Source organism: Nyctibius grandis, chromosome 9, assembly GCF_013368605.1.
Source record: "Nyctibius grandis isolate bNycGra1 chromosome 9, bNycGra1.pri, whole genome shotgun sequence".
NCBI lineage: Eukaryota > Metazoa > Chordata > Aves > Nyctibiiformes > Nyctibiidae > Nyctibius > Nyctibius grandis.
In genome coordinates this window covers 36,746,905-36,767,145 of record NC_090666.1, presented here as the reverse complement: position 1 = coordinate 36,767,145, position 20,241 = coordinate 36,746,905, and the positions used below count along the sequence as shown (strand labels likewise).

At 36.3% G+C, this 20,241-nt stretch overlaps 1 protein-coding gene across 2 annotated transcripts in view; it reads left to right on the top strand.

Moving 5' to 3' along the window:
• DARS1 (aspartyl-tRNA synthetase 1) overlaps positions 1 to 20,241 on the top strand; it is a 42,119-nt gene that overhangs the window by 8,216 nt on the left and 13,662 nt on the right. For both annotated transcript variants that reach the window (XM_068407959.1, XM_068407960.1), the window contains 4 exons: positions 4,420 to 4,522; positions 13,036 to 13,138; positions 14,404 to 14,484; positions 14,949 to 15,008. In XM_068407959.1, coding sequence (XP_068264060.1) covers positions 4,420 to 4,522; positions 13,036 to 13,138; positions 14,404 to 14,484; positions 14,949 to 15,008 — 347 coding nt within the window. The remainder of the gene's footprint in view (positions 1 to 4,419; positions 4,523 to 13,035; positions 13,139 to 14,403; positions 14,485 to 14,948; positions 15,009 to 20,241) is intronic.

The window sequence follows — 20,241 nt, the reverse complement described above, 5'->3', positions numbered from 1 at the left end:
TTTACTTCCAGTTACCAGTATCTGATTATATCAATTTGAACTTAAAATAAGAAACATCATCTTTTTTTAACAAGACAAAGGGAAAATCCTTTTATCGGTTCTCAGTAGTGTGGGCTGTCATACTTGGCTATCTGACAGCCATATTTCTTTCCTGGAATCAGAAGTTCTCTCTGGAGATCCGTTTGCCATATGCAAACTTAAATAGGCTTTGGCCTTTTCAGTTGACATCAGATGCTGACAACTGTTGTACTGGTTCCAGTTATGTTTGGCAGCTCTGTAGTGAGATATAAATACCTTGTCTTCCCAAGAGTTGAAAGAAAAGAGCATAAAGAAATTTATCTTCACAGATGAAATTTAACAGTAGTCTTAGAATTGGGAATGAGTCAAACTAGGGGTGAAAATCCAGTACAGAATATTGTCACAGATACCAGATTAATTTCTCTTTTTGAGGCTTCATTTTCTTAAAAAATGTCCCTCTTAATGAGTGTCTGTACTGCAGTCAGTTAAGATAAGGAACTGCATGTATATATATACATATAATGCACATTTCATTTTGTATTAGAATCTTTAAATTTAGGGGGTCCTCTGATTTCCTCAATAGTTCTGTAGTGTGGTCTTACGTGGAAGTCTCTCTTTGCTATATATAGAAGTTGTCAACCCCAAAAGCCGTGAAAGCCTTGTCATTACAACTTGAAGTTGTTCAGACAGGAAACACACTATCTAATTAAAATGTTACTATCAGTGTATGAATAAGAGTATCCTTATGGCTTTTTCTTTTGCGGTTGTAGGAAGAGTTCAGACCATTAACAGAATTTGGTATATTAAAAGACAGGTGTCTGTGCATACCTTTAAAACAAAGTAAAGTTCAATGGTTGTTTATTACTGTCTCTCTATTGTATTTATATACGATATCTTGCATGATATATGCATTTACTTCAATCAGAGTAACATATATGTATTTACTTCAATCAATCAGAGCAACATATATGTTACATGGCAATACTAACTTACAAGAAGCTGTTTGTCATCCTTCAACTTTGACTCAGGAAAGACTATTGCTTTTCATGAAAGAACAGTGCTTATTTTCAAAACTCTTTAACACAACCTGAAGAATGAAAGCAAAAGGAGTTGATTATGGGCGTGAAGTGTTCTCAATTTATTGGTTGTGCTTCTTGTTCCCTCTTGGTCTGACAGCACAGAACAATTCTGACATTCAGGGAATGCTGCTAGGGAATGCCATATGCTTGTTTCCTTAAGCTTTGGGGGAAAGAATCTCAAAAGAAAAGTAAATGTTTAAGAGTAAAAAGTAATATTAGCCTTTCCCACACACATCGTGGCACTATTCCTACCATTATGGAAAGGAAAGTCTTGCAGGAAACAGGAAAATCTTACAGAAAAATAGCTTTAGTTTTTCTCAGAAGCTCGAATTTGACTCCTAAATAACCAACATATCCTTTATTTAACCCTGACTGGTTCTGACCAATAAACTGAAAAAAATGAATGTGAACAACTGCAGAATCCAGCTGTCTCATATAGCAAGCCACTCATGAAGTCTGATGGAAATGAACTGAAGGATGTGTAAAGAATGGGGTGCTGGGAATTTCTGTGGTTTGTACTAAAATTAAAGTGCTTAGGACCCTGTGGTTGTCACTGTAGACTGACTAAATGTTATTTCTGGCCTTATTTTAAAGCCAGCCTAAGCTGCTGATCACGTTTATCATTGCAGTTGGGAGATCAGTCTGGATTCTGTCAGGCAGCTGGGAATTGCACAGTATGTTAGAGCTGAACTTGGTTTTGGTTTATGAATGCAAAGGTTTAGAAAACATCAGTATGTTTAATTTTTCAACAGTATGTCTGAAAATACGAGTACCACCAAGAGCAATTTAAATACTGGACCAAATTTTACAATAAACCATATGAAGTTTTCACTTTGCTGGCAGATGTCTGTAACTAGCAATGTATTAATCTATATGACCAAACATTTTTTACTCCTTATGCAAATTGCTTCCTTACATCCTTTTCTTTCAGAAGGTCTTGTGTCATTTGGTACTTGCATCCAAGAAAGGAAATGGATTCCCATTTGGTTTTATGTGCTTACTTTTGATGGGATTCTCTGTGTGGTGTCTTCTCTTATTTGTTCAGTGACTAAAAGTTCCTTGCATTAGACTGAGTCAGACCTTTTTAACCATATTTCTTTTGAAACTTTTCATCTTTTTAGGCATTCCTGTGGGAATTCCATCTCTTGATCTGGAAAGGCATCTAATCATGAATTAGATTGGATTATGGCTTGTCTTTTGGATACTTTATTTTGCACGCCTTCGGCTCGTTTGGGAAAAGTTCTGTTTCCTCCTACAATCTTTGTAACTGTGATAATTTAACTATTCCTATCAGAGAGGTTTGTTTGATCACTTATCTTTGTGTGATTAGAAATGGTTATGTTCTACAAAACATCCTCTTTCCTCATGAAAACAACTACTGTTACTCATGACAAAAAGATTTGAGTCCTTTTATAATGCAGATATTGATCCGACTTCTAATGTTTGGGATTAAGTACAACTGCCAAACTTTTGCTTCTGATTAGTATGATAGCAGGTCCCTCTGTTTATTTCACTGTCTTCTCCTTAAATATTTACTAGTCAAGTGACATTGTAGCTGTCTTCAGTTGTGTATTTTTTGTTTGAACACCTAAATACGTCATTGCTGAAACTTTGATCATATTTTCCTAAAATATTTGTAACTGAAATCATGGAGACAAATACTGTTTTCTAGAAAATACTGTATCAAACCACATTGTAAGTAAGAAATATTGAGATGTCAAAGATGTGGGATACATCTGGTTTATCCAAAGCAGCTTAGCATGTTGTGTCCTATGGAAAAATTGTACTTTGTTGACTCGCTGGATCTGAAACACAGGCATGTATACCACTGAAGGCTCTATTTAATTTCTGAAGCCTGTACTTTTCTGATTTAAATCTGGGACTTGATGTTTGCCTGCAAGAAATATGTACATCCGTATTGTATTAGCTTCTTTACTTAGATTTGCAGCCTCTGCAATACAGAAATAGTTGTACTCTATTTTCTGAAAATATGGAATTAATTTTGTTGCATTTATGAAATCACAATCATAGGACAATGTTAGTTATTTCCAATAATTATAATGTTAATTTTTAATAATATTTGATATAGTTTTATATGTTTGCTTTTATTTCCGTCAGATTATGTGTCCAGTGTTCTGCATTTATCTTCTGATACTGTTTAAATTATCTGTAGCTATGTGTCAGGAATGGTAATCTACATAATTACAAATGAAAACTGCAGCTGGCTTTTTAGTGTCAGAGTTCAAGTTATATATATGTTGATTTTAATGTTTTATAGTCTAAGTCAACAATAACTGGGAAATAACAAAGCTTCTGGCTTCTTTCTATTCTTACCATTTTAATGGAAATGCTATAATGTTATGAGTCAGAACTTGGAATTAAAATTATATTGATGCATTTTATCAGATACAATGAAGTACAACAATGAAATGTTTGTTGTTAATTTCTCTCTCGGAGGAAGAAGCATTTAAAATCACCGTATTTCCTTAAATCTAAGTTAAGGAGTAAATGATTATTAGAAATGTGAGGAGAAATATGAAATGGTTGTAAGTGTCAGCTAAACAGATTAGAAGGAGCTTTGTTGACTTGGAAATACCCATTTAAAAAGTCAACAAAGTGCATTATGTAAATTATTATTAATTCCTATTAACTTCTTTTTCCCTAAGCTGTTCATGAATAAATTGCTCTTACAGGAATTTTTACTTGGGTCTTTCAGGTTCTTGTCATTCACCAGAATCAATACTCCTTTTGTTTCCCTTCATTCTGAATGTGTGGTGTATTATAGAATGAACATTGTTGGTTTAGTCCCTGTGGTGCAAAATCAAGCCTATTTCTCTCAGAGCAGCTTTGTGTAGTGAACTCTACAGCTTTAATTTGAGAAGATGAGAAAAAACTTCTTTTAAAATAATGCAGACTTGAAGTAGTTGTGAGCAAAGCAACAAGAAAAAGTATGATTTACTTCTTGCAGTTGAAGAACAATAGATATTTTAAAAGTTATTATTTCTAGGTTTTGTTTTGTCTAGATGTTATTTATCTTGGAAGGCTTATTGTTGTTTTTAGAAAATGTCCATTCACATGTTTATAGATGGACTTGATTTATCTCAGTGTTCAGTGTGTATATCTGTGTACATGGAGAGCTGACTAGTTTGATGTAGCTGTTTGGCGCGGGGCGGGGGGGAGGGGGGTGGGAAAAGAGAGAGACACTCACACACCCCCTTAAAAGCTCAGCTTAATACTAAAGTAGTAAGGCATTTTTTCTCATTCACAAAGACCTCGAGTAACTTGTCCTTAATACACCTGCGTTGTTTTTCTTTGTATTCAGGGAAGCAGTGTTTCTTAGTCCTGCGTCAGCAGCAGTTTAATATCCAGGCTCTTGTGGCTGTGGGACAGCATGCAAGCAAGCAGATGGTAAAGTTTGCTGCCAAGTAAGTAAGCAATTATATCCTGTTGTCAGAGTAAACAATGGTGGGAACCAGGACTCCCAGGGGTTGGGACCATTTTCACACATTAACATCAATGCTTCGTTTGTTTTAAAATGTAGTTATTTAAATTGTCAGCTCACTATTGCCTTGAATACATTACCCTGACAAAAGATAAAATAGAGAACAGGCTTGAAATTCATTCTGAACTGCTGAAGCAGCATTCTCTCGCCATAGACAACCTACATTTACTTTCAGGCTGGCTAACAAAAAGTCTGGCAAGCTGAGCTTAGTGGGACACTTCATTTTGTGTGTGGTGTTTGTGTGTCTGCACATGTTCAGGGTTTTTATTCTACAAGATGCGCAGAGTAGTAATACATTTTATAGCTAAAACTGATGTGAAGAAGTTCCATATTGCAAGTGGCTTACTGAGTTGAAGAAATAGAGAGTAGCTTCTGTGCAGTGAATTAATCTTGTTTACACCTTACTTCTGGCACTAGAATGTTTAATGAGGGATATAAGTTACTTTTTAAATTATTTGGGGGGGGGTAAGTAGTTAGACTTGCCAATTAAACAAGTGTTTGTTGCAGCAATTTAAATTCAGTTATTTGGTTTGGTTTGTTCTTAAAGATAAAAAATTACCTTCCCCTGCTACTTGCCTCAAGATTGTGCTTTCAGGTTGTCCGCTACTAAATATGCTTGCACGACAAAGGTGTTTTTATAGTAGAGCTTTTAATCATGTATATCTACTTGTTCACAAATAGAAATGTCGATCAATTCGGTGCAATAATATGTTTAGCATGTGGCACTTGAGTTGCTTCTGTGTAGTTCTTGGCACTAGTCACATGCCTGGGAAAGGAGCCCCCACTAATTAGCTGCAAAAGTGCTACAGCCTTCAACCTTCAATATGTCAGGGAGAGGAGGGATTCATTATAGTACAGACTTCCAGAAGCCAAGTTAAGAAGGTTAGGATAATGCTTCTGCTGATGAGGTTCAAGGCAACGGGAAAACAGAACCAGCAGTGTTTGTCGTTTGGCGGTGCTTAGTGTTGGCAGTGCCAGTGTGAAGCATGCTGTTTACAGGTGTTCATGAGCCAAAGTGAAGTGTTCTGTTTCTTCATGAAATAGTTTGTTCTCTCCAGTGCTTAGAATCTTTGAAAAGAATTAAGTGTATAATCGACTTGTTCCCCAATTCATCTCCCTCTAACCTACCAACGGTCTGCCTGTACTCGCTTGACGAACTTGCACTCCTCAACAGTGAAACAACTCTTATAGTTGTGATGCTCACTCTCCTATTCTCCAGTTCTCTCCAACATCTCTCTTTTTCAGTTTTCTTCATGGTTCTTTCCTCCACAACTGAATTTCTTGAATTTCATGAGTGGCAGAGATCAGTGATTAGGAGCTCTTGAGAGGGAAGTTGGTCCTTACTCTTTTGTTCCATGTGTTGACTCTGCCACTTGTAAGCATTCCATGACTTTTTTTTTTGATTCACTAATCTTTTTTTACTCATTTAATTTTCTGTCAGGTTAGCGATTTAAACTACGTCATGGAGGACCAGAGCTAACAAGGAGTGGTAAATGGTGGAAAAGGGTATCTGGAAAGAGGAGAGAGCAAAGCTCCTTTCTCTTCTGGAAGCAGTGAGCTCTTAAATCAGATGGAACCTCATCCTTAGGTTCTTTCCAACTCCCGGTCATCTCCCCACTTTTCTTGATGCGACAAACCTGATTTCCTATGAGTAGCCAGATTCATGATGTTTGTACTGTGTTTTGACTTTTCATTCTGCTCCTTTTTTTGTGGTAGCATTTGCTAGCTAAATCCTGATACTTCAGCCTTTCTATAGCATGCATGTTTTACTCATTATTTGTGCTTCTGAAATGCTTACATGCTTATCATCATGTTCTTTGAATGATAGAACTTTCTCTGTTTTCTATTGAGGGTTTGCTTTTGTTTTTTTAACACCGTTAGTGCAATCATCTTCTCACAATTCCTTCCCACCAACAAACCTATTTTATTAATATCCTGCCCTGCTCTCACTTTTTCCAATGTTTTACTGCTACAGTTTTGTCTGATACTGCCATTGCAGCTGCCTCTTGTCCTTCAGAGACTGCTGCTGTTCCCTGATTTCTAAGTGCACTTGTGGTCGCTGCGTCAGTAACACCTGAAGCACAGCAACAAACAGTACCTGCCTTGTCTTCAGTCACTTTCCTGCTCGTTTTCACCTGCTGTGGAATGATGCCATTATTACTAGCAGATGAGGCTAGTCTTAGATGTCTAAAAATAACTATACTGTTTCTCTGCCTTTCTCAATGTCTTTTTTCATCATCTCGTCTTGTTTCCTACACATTATAGGAGGAAATATACATTTATTCAAGAAAACATTAAACTTGAATACCTTACATTTCAATTAAATTTTAAATTAAACTTTTTCATTGGTAGTACATAAACTTTATTTTTCATGTGCTACTTTCTCATATTTTGATACTGGGTCCAAAACTTTCTTTAAAATAGTTTGTGAAATTCTGGATCTTGAATTTTTAATCAGAACTGATTAAATAATGAGCATTTTTTCGTATAAATGTTCGTAAATAATAAACAAACCAGTTCCTCTTTTAGTATTGGCACATGGAAACCAAGAACTTTCATAACCTTCTGTGGTCTAGCAACATTCGTATACTAATTATCTCCGTTATCATAAGAATGTGACTTCTTTTTAGTGAAAGATACTTAATACTGGTCTAACTCAGTTTTACAGAGAAATTTCTGTGAGTTTAACTGTGAAAACTTTCTAGTTGAACTTTCAAAAAATACATAGCCAACAACATAGAGCCAGTCGACATAGTGGATTGGCAGCTGTGCAGTTCTTCTAATGTGTTTCATCAGACAAAAAAATTCAGTCTAGTCCTGCAAGGGATGCTGTATGAGAGAGTTACTTGTCTCTTTCAGCCAGCAGAGGTGCCAAGTGGTGCAATTTTTAATTTATCAATCTGCTTTTTTTCCATAAAGTATTGGGTGTGGTCGGTTTTGGTTTTGTTTCTCTTTTTTCGTATCAGCATTGAGGGTTTCCCCCCTGCTACCATAGCTACGTGATACGATATAGTATTTGAGAGAGGTGGTTAACAGCTTCTAATGTAGCTGCCAAAACAATGTGCCCTCACTCAGGAAGTAACTTGATGGCTCTTTATAGTAGGCTAGAGAATGAAAATCCAGAAAAGAGATGAAAAATGGGGAAAAAAAAAATGGGCAAACGTATATGAAAATACTTCACAATGCAGAAAAATATACATAAGTTCATCAGCTAAATAAATTGGTAATACCAGGAAAACTGGTGGATATTGCAAAAATATTTTCTTGATCCATTTCTGTTTAATTTTTATATCAGTGATCTGGAAGAAAATGTCAAATCACAGCTGTTAAGTTTGCTGGTGACACAGAAATTGGAATGGAGAACTAGGGGCTAGGAATACATAGTAACCAGGGTTCATTTAGAGTAATCACTTTGATGTTCTTCAGTGTGAATTTGTACCTTTGTGATGATTAGTTCAGATTTTGTATGTGTTCAGGATTAATATGTAGGAAAGTAAGTGATGAGAAATGTGAGATCATGATAGATAACTGACTTAACAGGAGTCCATGCGGTTCTCTTACCTGCTATGCTAGGAGACCTCTTGAGTTTTGAAAAAGAGGAATAAAATGCCATTAACGTAATATATGCCAGTCATTAGACCATTTCTGGAACATTTTGCCGCTTTTGTTGTCTTTGTGTCTGAATATATGTCAAATTGGAAAAGGTTGATGGTGAAGCTGCAAGATGAAATGATATGCGGTCAGGCAAATCTGTCCTCCTGTGAGACTGAAGAAAACTATTCTGTCCAAGAGAAAATAATGAGTAATTTAAATCCCAGTGTGATGGTACCTATGCAAGAAGATTTTCTGCCAATGGAAGGTTCTTTACTTTGCAGATACAAAGGTGTGACAAGATGCAATGAATAGATGGTGAAGCTAGGTAAATTTGGAAGGGAAATAAACTGGATTTTTTTTCAGTGAAAATGATGAAAAATGTGTAGTGGATTTTGTTACTTAAGATCTTTAAAAGAAGATAGGCTTTTTTTTTCCACAGAAGATATCCAGGTTCATCCAGGTGTTAGAATGTTGGTATAGGAAACAGATTATTACATTTTTAGAACAAAGACAATAAGAATAGGTGTTTACCTGGCCTTCATGTGTATAATGTCAGTTAACTCTCCTTTCAGAGGGCTTAATGGATACTTACTTCTTTTACCTCCAGCTTTCACTGACATTCAGATAAGGGATCATTGATTATTATGCTTTATTACAATTATTTAATATTCTTAGATTTAATAATGTATTAGTATAATAATTTGTGCAGTCTGCTTACAGAAAAGTGTTGAAGGAAAAAAAAGAAAATATCTGAACAAGTATAGATGCTTTCATTAAGTAAAACATTTTCTATTTGAAGTCTATAAATAACCAAGTTTCTTCCAATTCTTCAGACTTTGGATCAAGAAAATGTTGATTGTGATTCACTTAGGCAGGCCTGCGTGGGGTTCAGCTTGCAACATGAAGCTGTTGATGAAAGATGTTGTCATACAGACTGCAGTAATGCAATCCTGTGGTTAACAGAGAACGTCTTGGCTAATAGACAGGCAGATAATTAAGAGGGACACAAGGCATCTAGTGGACATTTTAGTAATTGTAGTCTTGATTTTTTGGAAGGAACATTACATATAAAGAAGCAGTTTGCTCTACGGAGGGATTTTTTTAGCATTGGACTTTGTGAATCTATTACTAAAATAGCTTCTTTAAGGATTAAACAGTATAAAGATGTCACCTGTCTTAATGCATCATGCATCCTAATTTAGTTTCTAGTCCTTTGTATTATTAATTACAGATAGAAATATTGTTGTCTTTAATGGAAATGGTAATAGCTTTGGTGTGCTTTTCTGCTACTTGTTTCCTTTTTTTTTTGGTTTGTTTGGGATTTTTTGTTATGCAGGGGAATTTTATCAAAAAATCACCTAGATTACTTAGTGCTGCTGCTGCTGCACACACTTTGCTGTAGTTACCGGCATTTAATTAAAGCATCTTGTTTCTTGTTGTAACTTGAACTGAAATGTTCATTTCGGTAACATTCTTGGAATTACCTGTTGGGATCAAAGCAGCAGCTTCTAGGCATCTGTAGTTTACATTTACTGCGCTATGTTGACTTAAGATTTTCCCAGCACTAGATCTTGCTGAGCATGGTTCAAACAGGACTCAAAACACGAGCTTTTACTTCCATATCAGATTAGGTATGTAGTCTGAATAAGCAAAACCATATTTTCTAATTATCAAATGAAAGTTTAGAGTAGATGATGAGTGTTTGTAAATACAAAGATGGTCATATGCAGTAGAAAACTTGGTAGTGCTTTTGTGTGCTCAGGCAATTATATGCATATTTGGATATAGGGATCTACATAAGTAGGATCTGAGTTGAAATACATCTTAAAACTACGGCAAATTTAATGACTGAGGCATGTTACAGTTTTAAAGTGTGTTCCAGACCAAGAAACATACTGTTTTAATTGCAGCTCCAGTTTAGAGAGAGAGAAAATCACATTTAATTACAAGTGTGAAGTTTTAAAGTTCTGTTATGCAAGTTTACAAAGCAATATTGCAGTTACAATGATGTAAAAGTCAGTTTCTTCCTGTATTTTTAAACTGATACCATTTTGCATGTCTTGAATTCCGTGCGTGTTCTGATCAAAGCTCTGTAATTACTTCACTAACACCAGTTCTCAGCCATGGGATCAGTAATCTGTTTATGAATCCATCATACAACACATTTACATTTAACTATTATATTCTTTTTCACAGTACAGAGAATTTGCTTCAGTAAGTTTAAAGCATTATTTTTATTTGCAAGTATTAGTGAGGGGGCTTTCATTCAGCAGATTAGAAGCTTATCTTTTCAATGAAGACACTGGTATTCATGTCATTAGTAGTGTTTTCTGGGCATTTGCCAAAATGTTGACATGAAAAAGGAAGCGGGGAAAAATAGAAGAGAACTGTTTAGGGGGAAAAAAGTTAACACAAGAGTAAAACTTCTATTTTTTTAAATATTCACTTATTTGAAAAACAAAGGGAATCTATAGTTAATGCCTAGTACTGTTTTAGCATGATACATTCTCTGTGCGTTTCTTATCATCACGTTCTCTTGCATCCAAAGCGTTGTATTGCTGCCTCAGTATTTTTAAGGAGTTTAAACAGAATCATTTGTAAGAGAGTGTACTTCTGAGCACTTAGTGTCATTTCTCCTTGTCTGTCTTCAATTTGTTGCCACTGCTTAAATAAGGGAGATGAAGAGGCTCACCCTTAACTAAATGAGTTCGATTTAAAGCCCACTGTCGACCTCTGCTTTGTACAAATTTAGTCATTTGTCCATTATACTGATCTGAGCAACTGTAGCTCTTTTAAAGTGTAAATGTACCAGAAAGGCATACTATTCACAAATTTATTTTATGCAGTGTGTGGAATTACCTAATGGTTAAGCAAGTCAAGCATATGAAGCACCGTGGTCTGTGTAACTTTTAGAAGCAGCTGCGAATGAGTTCTATCACCTGAAAGTATTCCTGTCAAAGAAATAAAGTAATCAACTAAAATGCTCAAATTTGGCTTTTTTTTTAGTTTTTTTGGAATTTACTTATAGTGATGCTGTTAGGTTTTGAGAATTTTGATGATTGAATTTTCCACTGTTACTTTAATATCATCAGATTTTTCAAAACTTTGATCATTTTTATTCAAAAATTCATTTGGATAACGTAAATTTGAACTCAGCTTTATAATATAAAAAGGTTTGTCCCAGGTTAGACCAAAGATCCATCTAGCTTTTCTTAGGGCTAATATGGATGCTTCAGGAATAGTAGAAAGCAGGGCAAGCAAGCAGTCATAGCTGGCAACACTTGGGGATTTGTATCTATCTCAGCTGCTTCTGGGTCACACCACTCGGGCTTTATCAGAGAAGAAAGCTGAGTTTCTCTCATGAACTCAAAAGATAAACTTTAATTGTTTAGCTGGGTAAATCCTACTTTTAAAAATGTGAGGGAATGACTAATTCCAAATACAGATATTTCTAAAGGGAAGCTTCTCAATCCTAGTAAGCTTCTCATGTGGTTTTACTTAGCTGTACATAAAGACTGTAGGGCTAGAATACCTAGATTTTGTTCACAGCTCTTAGACTGGCTTACTCCAGGTGGTGTTAGATAAACTGATGCAAGTGATTAGGACTGTAGTTACCATCAGCAGTAGCTTGTACCTGCTTGTACTCTGTCCTTACCTCCTGTAACTGGGGGTTATTGCCCCTCAATAACCCTTCCTGTGCATATAAATATTTCTCTCACCACCCTCCAACTTAGCTGTATGGGTTTTGTTGGTTTGGGTTTTTTGGGGCATGGGGAGTGGTCTTACAAAAAAAAAAAAGCCAACCTTGTAAACCTGACGATTGTTAATTGCTCTTTGCTTTACTGGGATCGGTAGTGGCCAGTTTGTCCAAGACATCCTTACTCACCTCTTATTATTTGCAGTTAAATTGTGGGCCTGCTACTTTCCTGCTTTCTAAGGGCTTACGTGGTCAAGTGAGGCACAGAAGGTGCCTTCCAGTCTTCTCAAGAAGGCCTGACAAGTGAAAGATAGTTAATTGTAACAGTTGTTTTTCATAAAAAGGAAGGGAATATTTTCTGATACTTGGCCTTTTGTAAGAAGACTAGCAAAGAGACAGAGTGAAAATATATTTCCTCTGGGAGTGAGATGATCTATAGAAAATTACTGCTTTAAAGTCCAATACCTTAAATACCTAAATAAAAAGTGCTCATCCAAATTATTTTCTCACCTATGACTCTTGAGGGTTTTGTTATTGTTTGCTTATAGCACACATACTTTATATCATATTTTTGGATGACTTTCAAGTTGTTATATGGTGTTTTAATGTACTATTAGCGACTGTTAGTGGAGAGCAATTAAGATGTCCCCCGTCACAGAGAAATGACTTAGAAGCATCTTGCATCTTTCAGTAACAAGTCATGTAGTTTAAACAAGCTCAGTCAGTTTTGATTTCCCCCTCCAGATCTAGGACTTCCTTTCAGTTTGTTGTTCTGCTGGTTAAGACACATCTTTCAGATAATTGCATCAGCTGACACATACAAGAGTGTATGTGGCCTAGAAAAAGAACTATGCAACTTGTCAGTTTATGTATACACACACAAAGAGCAAGCGAGCACTAAGCTTAATCATAATTCCTTCCCTCCCAAGTCTTCCATCCCAGTTTGAATTTATTGTGGCTGGGAATATTTTAGCAAAGTCCTTCATTACTCAGTTATTATATGTATAATAAGTAACTTTACCTAAATCCTGAACTCTGTTTTGTTGTTCCAGCAGTCCATACAGTACATGAACGTCCTAGTGCTCAGTACTGAGTCTGGTGCAGTGTGCAATGAAATTTAGTAAGCCTTCTATCTTTATTGACAGCATCAACAAAGAGAGCATTGTGGATGTAGAAGGCGTTGTGAGGAAAGCACTTCAGAAAATTGGAGGTTGTACTCAGCAAGATGTTGAGCTTCACGTTCAAAGGGTAAATTTTTTAGCAAATGGAGCACTGGTTAATTGTTTGAGAGGTTATCTGTCTAGGCTGTATGTCTATCTACATATATAAACTTTGTCAGTAAGCAGTCCCATACCAGAGAAATAGAGTGCTTTAAACTACAAATTTCAGTGTATCATATGTAAATGTGAAACATTTCTGGTTTTAAGAGATTTGATTTTTAGAATTCCCTATTTTTATCTGCCGTTTGAATTACAGTACCAAGTAAAATAAAGTATCTCACTAGAATAATTTGGCTAGGAATGCTTGTAATTCTAGTTTTTGATTCTTAACTGCAGCAGATACTATAATAAAAAGTCTGTGTTTTTTTAAGTGCAAGTCAGAAGTTTTCTTCTTTATCAGAAAGTTACAATCTTCCCCTTAGTACAATGAAATGGAATACATCACTCTCAGCAAAAGTAAAGCACTGGCTTAACAGTATGGAAGCTCTTGAAATCTAAAATTCCTGTAGCTTGTGCTGGAGGAAGTGCAACTTTATAATTTGTTTAAATAGAAAGCATATTTAAACCTTTATGTAATATCCTTTCCTTCTAAAGGTTTTCAACCAAACTGTATGCCCACAATACAGCTGAAACAGTCACCTCAAGAGTAGAGTACAATGGCTATTATAGTCATAGCAGTAAGGTAAATTTTAGCTGACAGCGTTGGGGAAAATCTGCAGATTTTGAAGAAATGTGTTGTAATGTATGTGCAGATTATGATGTGCTTGATTTTTCTGAAAGAATATCAAATTCACTGCACCTATGACTAGACTGTAAGGCAAGGCAAGGTGTTTTTCATTCTCTGATTGTATTTCAGGTATCTCATGAATTTTCAATCTGAATTGGTTCTTTCAGCTATAATCAGGTGATAAGTAAAACAATACATTAATGACAAGAAGAACAGGATGATCTTGCTGGAATCAGAACCTAAAACTCTGTGAAATCTAGTGGTTTCAGACCTGGCATTCATGCCAATAGGCTTGTCTCTCAGGCAGTGTGTACTTGCTCAATCCAATGCTTCCCAGAAGAAGAAAAGATATTTTTAATCTTTCAAAAAGCAAATAAGAACTAAGCACTTCCAGTATTGTCATGAGAATGCACCCATGTATCTCAAGTATTTGAATAAAATCACAGTCTTACAGCTAACAGCCTATGCAAACACTGTTTCAAGTCTATGCCAGAAATATCCTTTTGTAAATCACACCTCCTTTTGAGCTGAGTCTCATGCTATTTCTGTTCCTGTCTCAATTTCAGATCTACGTGATCAGTTTAGCTGAACCCCGACTGCCCTTACAGCTGGATGATGCTGTTCGGCCAGAAGTGGAAGGAGAGGAGGTGAAAACTTTGCATCCTCAAGTACTTTTTATTGTCTTTGTAATTGAACAAAAGCATGAAAGCCAGGCAACTTCCTTAATGCAGTGATTTGGGGCGTTGTTAGGCTTGCGTTTTACTTCCTTTATGTTATCCAGAACTGTGTTAGAAATCTCTATGACTTTAATATCTGCTGAACTGCAGTAGAAGGTCAAAACCAGAGGGTTTGCAGTCTTACGTGTGTGTCTTCTTGATCCTCATAGTTGGGTTCTGCCTGTGACCTCTGGGAAAAGTTACGCCTTAGGCTTTGCTATGCTGCCAATTTGCTGTGTGTTCTTTCCAGATTGATCTAGAAATTCTACTGAGCTTAGAAGTAGCCCTTGGCTTTTAGCCAAAGGATGTTTTTCTCCATTGATTTTGTTTTGTTGGGTTTGGGGGTTTTTTTGGAGGTGTATGTATGCATGATGTGTTTTTTCACAACTGTTTAGGATGGAAGAGCTACTGTAAACCAAGATACAAGACTGGACAACAGAGTCATTGATCTGAGGGTAAGGAACGGGCTGTGTTGCGTGCTTGCCTGCAAGTGTTTATTCTTCACATTTCTAATCCATGAAGCAATAAAAGTCATGGATTTGATGGAAGTGCATTGTTGGCCAGAGGAAAAATAAACAACATGTTTTTCTATTTGTGAGTGGCATTGTGAAAACACAGGGTTTTTTAATCCTAAATGTTCACCTTTCCTGATATTAATCAAAGAACACATATTAGTAGTTTAAAGGTGAAGTGAACATTTAGGATTTGGCATGTGGCCATGTACATCTGTGCTTTTTTATTTACAGAAGTCAAAGGTGACTGAATAGGGACAATTTAGAGATAACATTTCTTCTCAAATGTAGTCTTTGATACCTAAAAACTGTAGTAAGAGCTCGGTTTTGAAGTATGAGATGGAAGTTTTGAATTTAATGTGTAATTGAGGTACTGTAATGGATGTCTCGGAAGTGAAATTGTACCAGGCTGTCCTGGTTTTAACGTGGCAGGCAGCTAAATACCACACAGCCACTCACTCGCTCTCCCCCACCCCACAGGGAATGGGGGAGAGAATTGGAAAGGTAAAGGTAAAGAGACTTGTGGGTTGAGATAAAAACTTCAATTTAATAATTGAAGTAAAATGAAATAATAATAATATACAAACAAGTGATGCACAGTGCAGCTGCTCACCACCCGCTGACCAATGCCCAGCCTGTCCCTGGCTAGTGATCCCGCAGAAGAGAAACCCCGAAACCACAGTCCTGGAAGAGCGAGAGTGAGCTTCCTGGCCAGCTCTCATCTACATACTGAGCATGACGTTGCATGATATAGAATATTCCGTCGGCCAGTTTGGATCCGTTGCTCTGGCTGTGCTCCCTCCCAGCTTCTTGTACACCTGCACACTAGCAAAGCATGGGAAGTTGAAGAGTCCTTGATTTCTTAGCAACGACTAAAGACATCAGTATATTATTGACATCTTCTCATATCAAATCCCATGCTAAATCCAAAACATAGTGCTATTCTAGTCTTCATTGCTAAGAAGAACGTTAGCTCTGTCCCAGCCGAAACCAGCACACAGGCCATGATACCACTCTCATTCTCTTTGTGTCTTCCACAGCATTCATATCTTTTTCTTTTTTTTTTTTCTGAAACACCTTTCTTCATCCAGGTCATAGAGACACAGCCTTCTGTGAATTCATATACCTCCCAGATATTTACTCTTTCTGATCAGCAGCAAAAAACTATCTACTAAATCACTTACAGAACTTTTCTTCTTTTCTAATGAAACAGCAGCTAACACTAAGCGTGTAAGTAACTAACCATTCATATTGACATGAGGCTTTCTGGTCTTTTCCTGTATTTGGCTCTCCACAATAAAATTTTAACTAACTTTTCATTGAATGAAGAGTGTGCTTAGCTCATTTTTGTGGTGTGTCTAGTCCTGCCTTCAAAGTTCTGATAATGGCAGTTTCTCAGTAAATCAATCAATGGACCTGGGAAACAAAAAAGTCATTTATTGGAAAATTTGGAAAAGTTCTGGCACTGAGATACTTAAAACATTTGAACATCTGATCTTATTTTAGCAACTAAAACAAACTGCTTGTGCAAATGGTTTTACTTGGACCAAAGTCAATTGCTTTTTACTTGACCTGATGTATATTACTGGGCAACTTCCATTTGTGATTACTTTCCAGGATACTCAGTATCTCATTGTATTAGTCTCTTCATCTGTGTCTTAAATTAAGCCTTTGATGAAAAGAATTCTATACTAATGTTGAAAGTGAAAATCATTTAAAGAATCATCGACTTTTGGTAGTGGTAAGGCAGTGTACTAAATTGAAGGGAGAACTCGGGGATGCTCAAAGTGCAAGTTTTACTTGAGAGTCCAGCAGGACTCTCCAATACTTCTTATATATCTCTGCCAGTATCGTAAGAGAACATTAGTTGTCAGTATTGTGCCTGGAGACTACAGCTGGTGAGATAAGTGGGTGCTGCTATAACCTTTTCTATGTCCCAACCATTGTAGGTGCACCATTTATTCAGTAATGTTTGGCACCTTGTTTTGAGGTCTGAACCTTAACTCTGCCTTCTACAGAAGCTATTTTTCTCCTTAGCTCCAACAGCTGCCGCAGTGTGGTGCTAAACAGCTATTTCATGCTGAACAGGAATTCGGGTTAACTTTTTACAAAATTGATGGAAGGATGAAATGTCAGATCTCAGTACTTCAGTGCCTTATGTCTCGTCCTCTGCGTGCACCCATGGCTGGATGTAACCTGGCCACAGCTTTCCCTTAGTTAGGGTTAGGTATCTATCTTGCTTTCTTCCTATGTACAGGAAAAGTTTCTGTCTCTTACTGCATCACATTTCTGTGTCTTTTCTGTTGCACATCTCATTATTTGTTTCAGAACAAAAGCTGATTATTTTGGAACAGTAGGCTCATGCTTATTCATAAGTTTGCTTTGTTTGTTCTGCAGGAGCTTTGCTTGTGCAAAAGAAGATTCTAAATAATTATGTGTTACTTTGATGTGTTTTTTTAAAGGGAGAGCTGAATAAGCAGGAAAGGTAATTAATGGAGAAAGGGAAAATCTCAGAATACATGTGCTTATATATATATATATATATATGTATGTGTGCACATCCTAAGTACTGTATGGAGTGGAATCACAAGAGGTAGGACACGAAGGCAGTTTGTCCTTCAAAATAACTGAAAAAAAACCGCCAAACCAAAAAGTAGTAATTGTTTTTCAGTGATTTGGTTGCATAGACTGGAGCTGTGGTACAAATGGGACTTCAGAGAGCCACTGGTGTTTCAAACGCACTGCATAAGTAGGCATGTTCTAAGGAGGATTAGAAGACATGATATGTTAAAAGCTCAGAGAGATACCTGAAACCATTGTTAGCTACTGCTCTCCCATATCTCTTCCTTCTAGGAAAACCAAATCATGGGCAGCAGGGAAAAAATGTTAACAGGATAGTTCTAACAGAGATGCTGTGATGATCTGTTCCTACAAGTGTGGGAGGAAGTACAACCACAGATATACATACCATCTAGTTCTGGTTTCCTCAGTGCCCTAGTTTTTTAAGGAAGAAGCAGGTCATCGAACATCAAAAAGAGAGATACTATTTTTTGGAGGAAGATTTGACAACCTAAATGCATAGATCTTGGCTGGACTCAGACTAAAAATATTCCTTAGTATGGAATTAAAATTATTTTTGTCCATTTAAATACAGTTTAAAGTAATTAAGTAATTTAATTAATTTTAAGTAGTGATTAACCAATGAGTTTATTGGATAGGGCCAGATCATGATAAAGTGGAGCTATGAAACTCAGTTATTGCATGAATGAAAGGGACTGGACTTCCAAATACAGCATCACTCCATCCAGCTATGATGTATACCACGGAGAGTTTGATGATGCAATAGAAGGAGAGCAGTTAATAATAAGGAAATTACATTAGTGGAAATGTAATATGCAAAGTATTTGACAAAGATTGCAAGACTTCCATTCTTGTGTACATGTGAAAATAGACTGAGTAGTGCACTGTATTTTTAACAGTCTTGCATTTTGGTTGCTGACAAAGATCTCTCTGAAGTGTCTGGTAGGTTTTTTGAGGCTAGGGGTGGGAAGTACGTAAATGCCAAGATCCCAAGGTGTTGCTGTAGTTGTTATTCTGAGGTATGGAGGGAAAATGGTGATTATTTAGGGGGGAGGGCTTTTAAAAATCCTTTCCAAGGAATGGTGACTGAGGAAGAATGAATCTGTTCCTGATGGGTTAACTCATGCAATACAAATCACATACTTGTGGAGTATGTGGGGTGTAGAGACAAGGGAGCTGGCAAGAAGAAAAAAAAGAGTCCTTGTATAGATCAGATTTTCTTTCACACAACCACAAGTGACCACGAGGAAACCACTGTTGACCTAAGTATCTATTTTTCATGATAGCTTAATGAAAGTCAAACCAGTTGATTCTAGAGATGTTTAATTTACCATTCCTTTATTGGAACAATTAAAAAAGGCAAATTGGAGCACTAATTGTTTTTAAATCTTTACTTTTCTGCTGTTCTTAAGTTTAACTGAAGTATTCAGTGATGTGTAGACTTCCCATGTCTGTAAAAACACCTGTAGAAACCATATTTCATGAAGATCTGTAGTAGATGAAAAACAATGAAGACAACAAGTGAAACACTGATTTTTGGGTTTTGCTTCTTAGTTTGTCTTCCTCTGAAGAAAAAATCAATTCAGGTTCATCCAGTTTTAACAATGGACCTGACTGATGTCTGTGCTCTGGCTTATTTTTGATGTCCAGCAGGGTTTTTATCCTAATAGTATCTGTCCAAATTTGACTTAAATTATGTGCATTTTGCAGTCCTGATGCTATAATTGTGTCTGCTAATGCACAGCTCGTTGAGACAAAAGCATAGTCTTTTTAGGGTCAGTATTATCCTGTTTAAACTGCTGAGGGTAGAGTATAAATATTAAGCTGTATCTTTAGTAGTTTATGGATGTCAGACTATGTTATATGATAATTCAACTGTACACTGAATGTAGATCTTAGTGCATTTTTTTTCAAAATACTTGGTTACTTCAAGCTTGATTTCATTGTGCTGAATTCAATTTACTCATTGCAAAAGCTGTGTTTTTCCTGACTGAATTAAAGCTGTAATGAACAAGCAGATGTACAGTTTATTTTATTGTGGGTAGTGATTTGGTAGTGAAGACATAACACAGTCCCAGTCATTTAGACAACAAACTTCATGTTCATATCTTCTTATACTATAATATTGAAATTTGAACAAAAGTTGACTTCAGTTACTTTAGGGTTAAAAAATTGTTATTTAACATAAATCCTCTTTCCTAGCAAAACCTTAATTTCTCATATGTATAGCACAGGAATTGCAAAATTATTTACATTATTTAAAATAATGTATATTACTTAAAAGAATATAGATTACATTATTTTCCCTTTTTATTTAGCCTATTTTACGTATTTAGTGATTGTTCATGGTGGAAGATAGGTAGTTACAGCAGGCAAACAGAAAAGCAAAAGTGAGGTGAGAGTGGAACAAATTCTACAGCTAATGTGAGAGTAAAAAGAAAAGTTCACAACTTTACACGTCCGTGCCTCAGTCGCACCTCTTTGAGATACGATCACCTAAGGTGTTAACTGCCCTCAATTCTGCTGAAACACATTTGTTGGTCTCTGGCGACTTACATGGCTATTACTCTAACACTGCAGCTTGTGCTGAATGAAA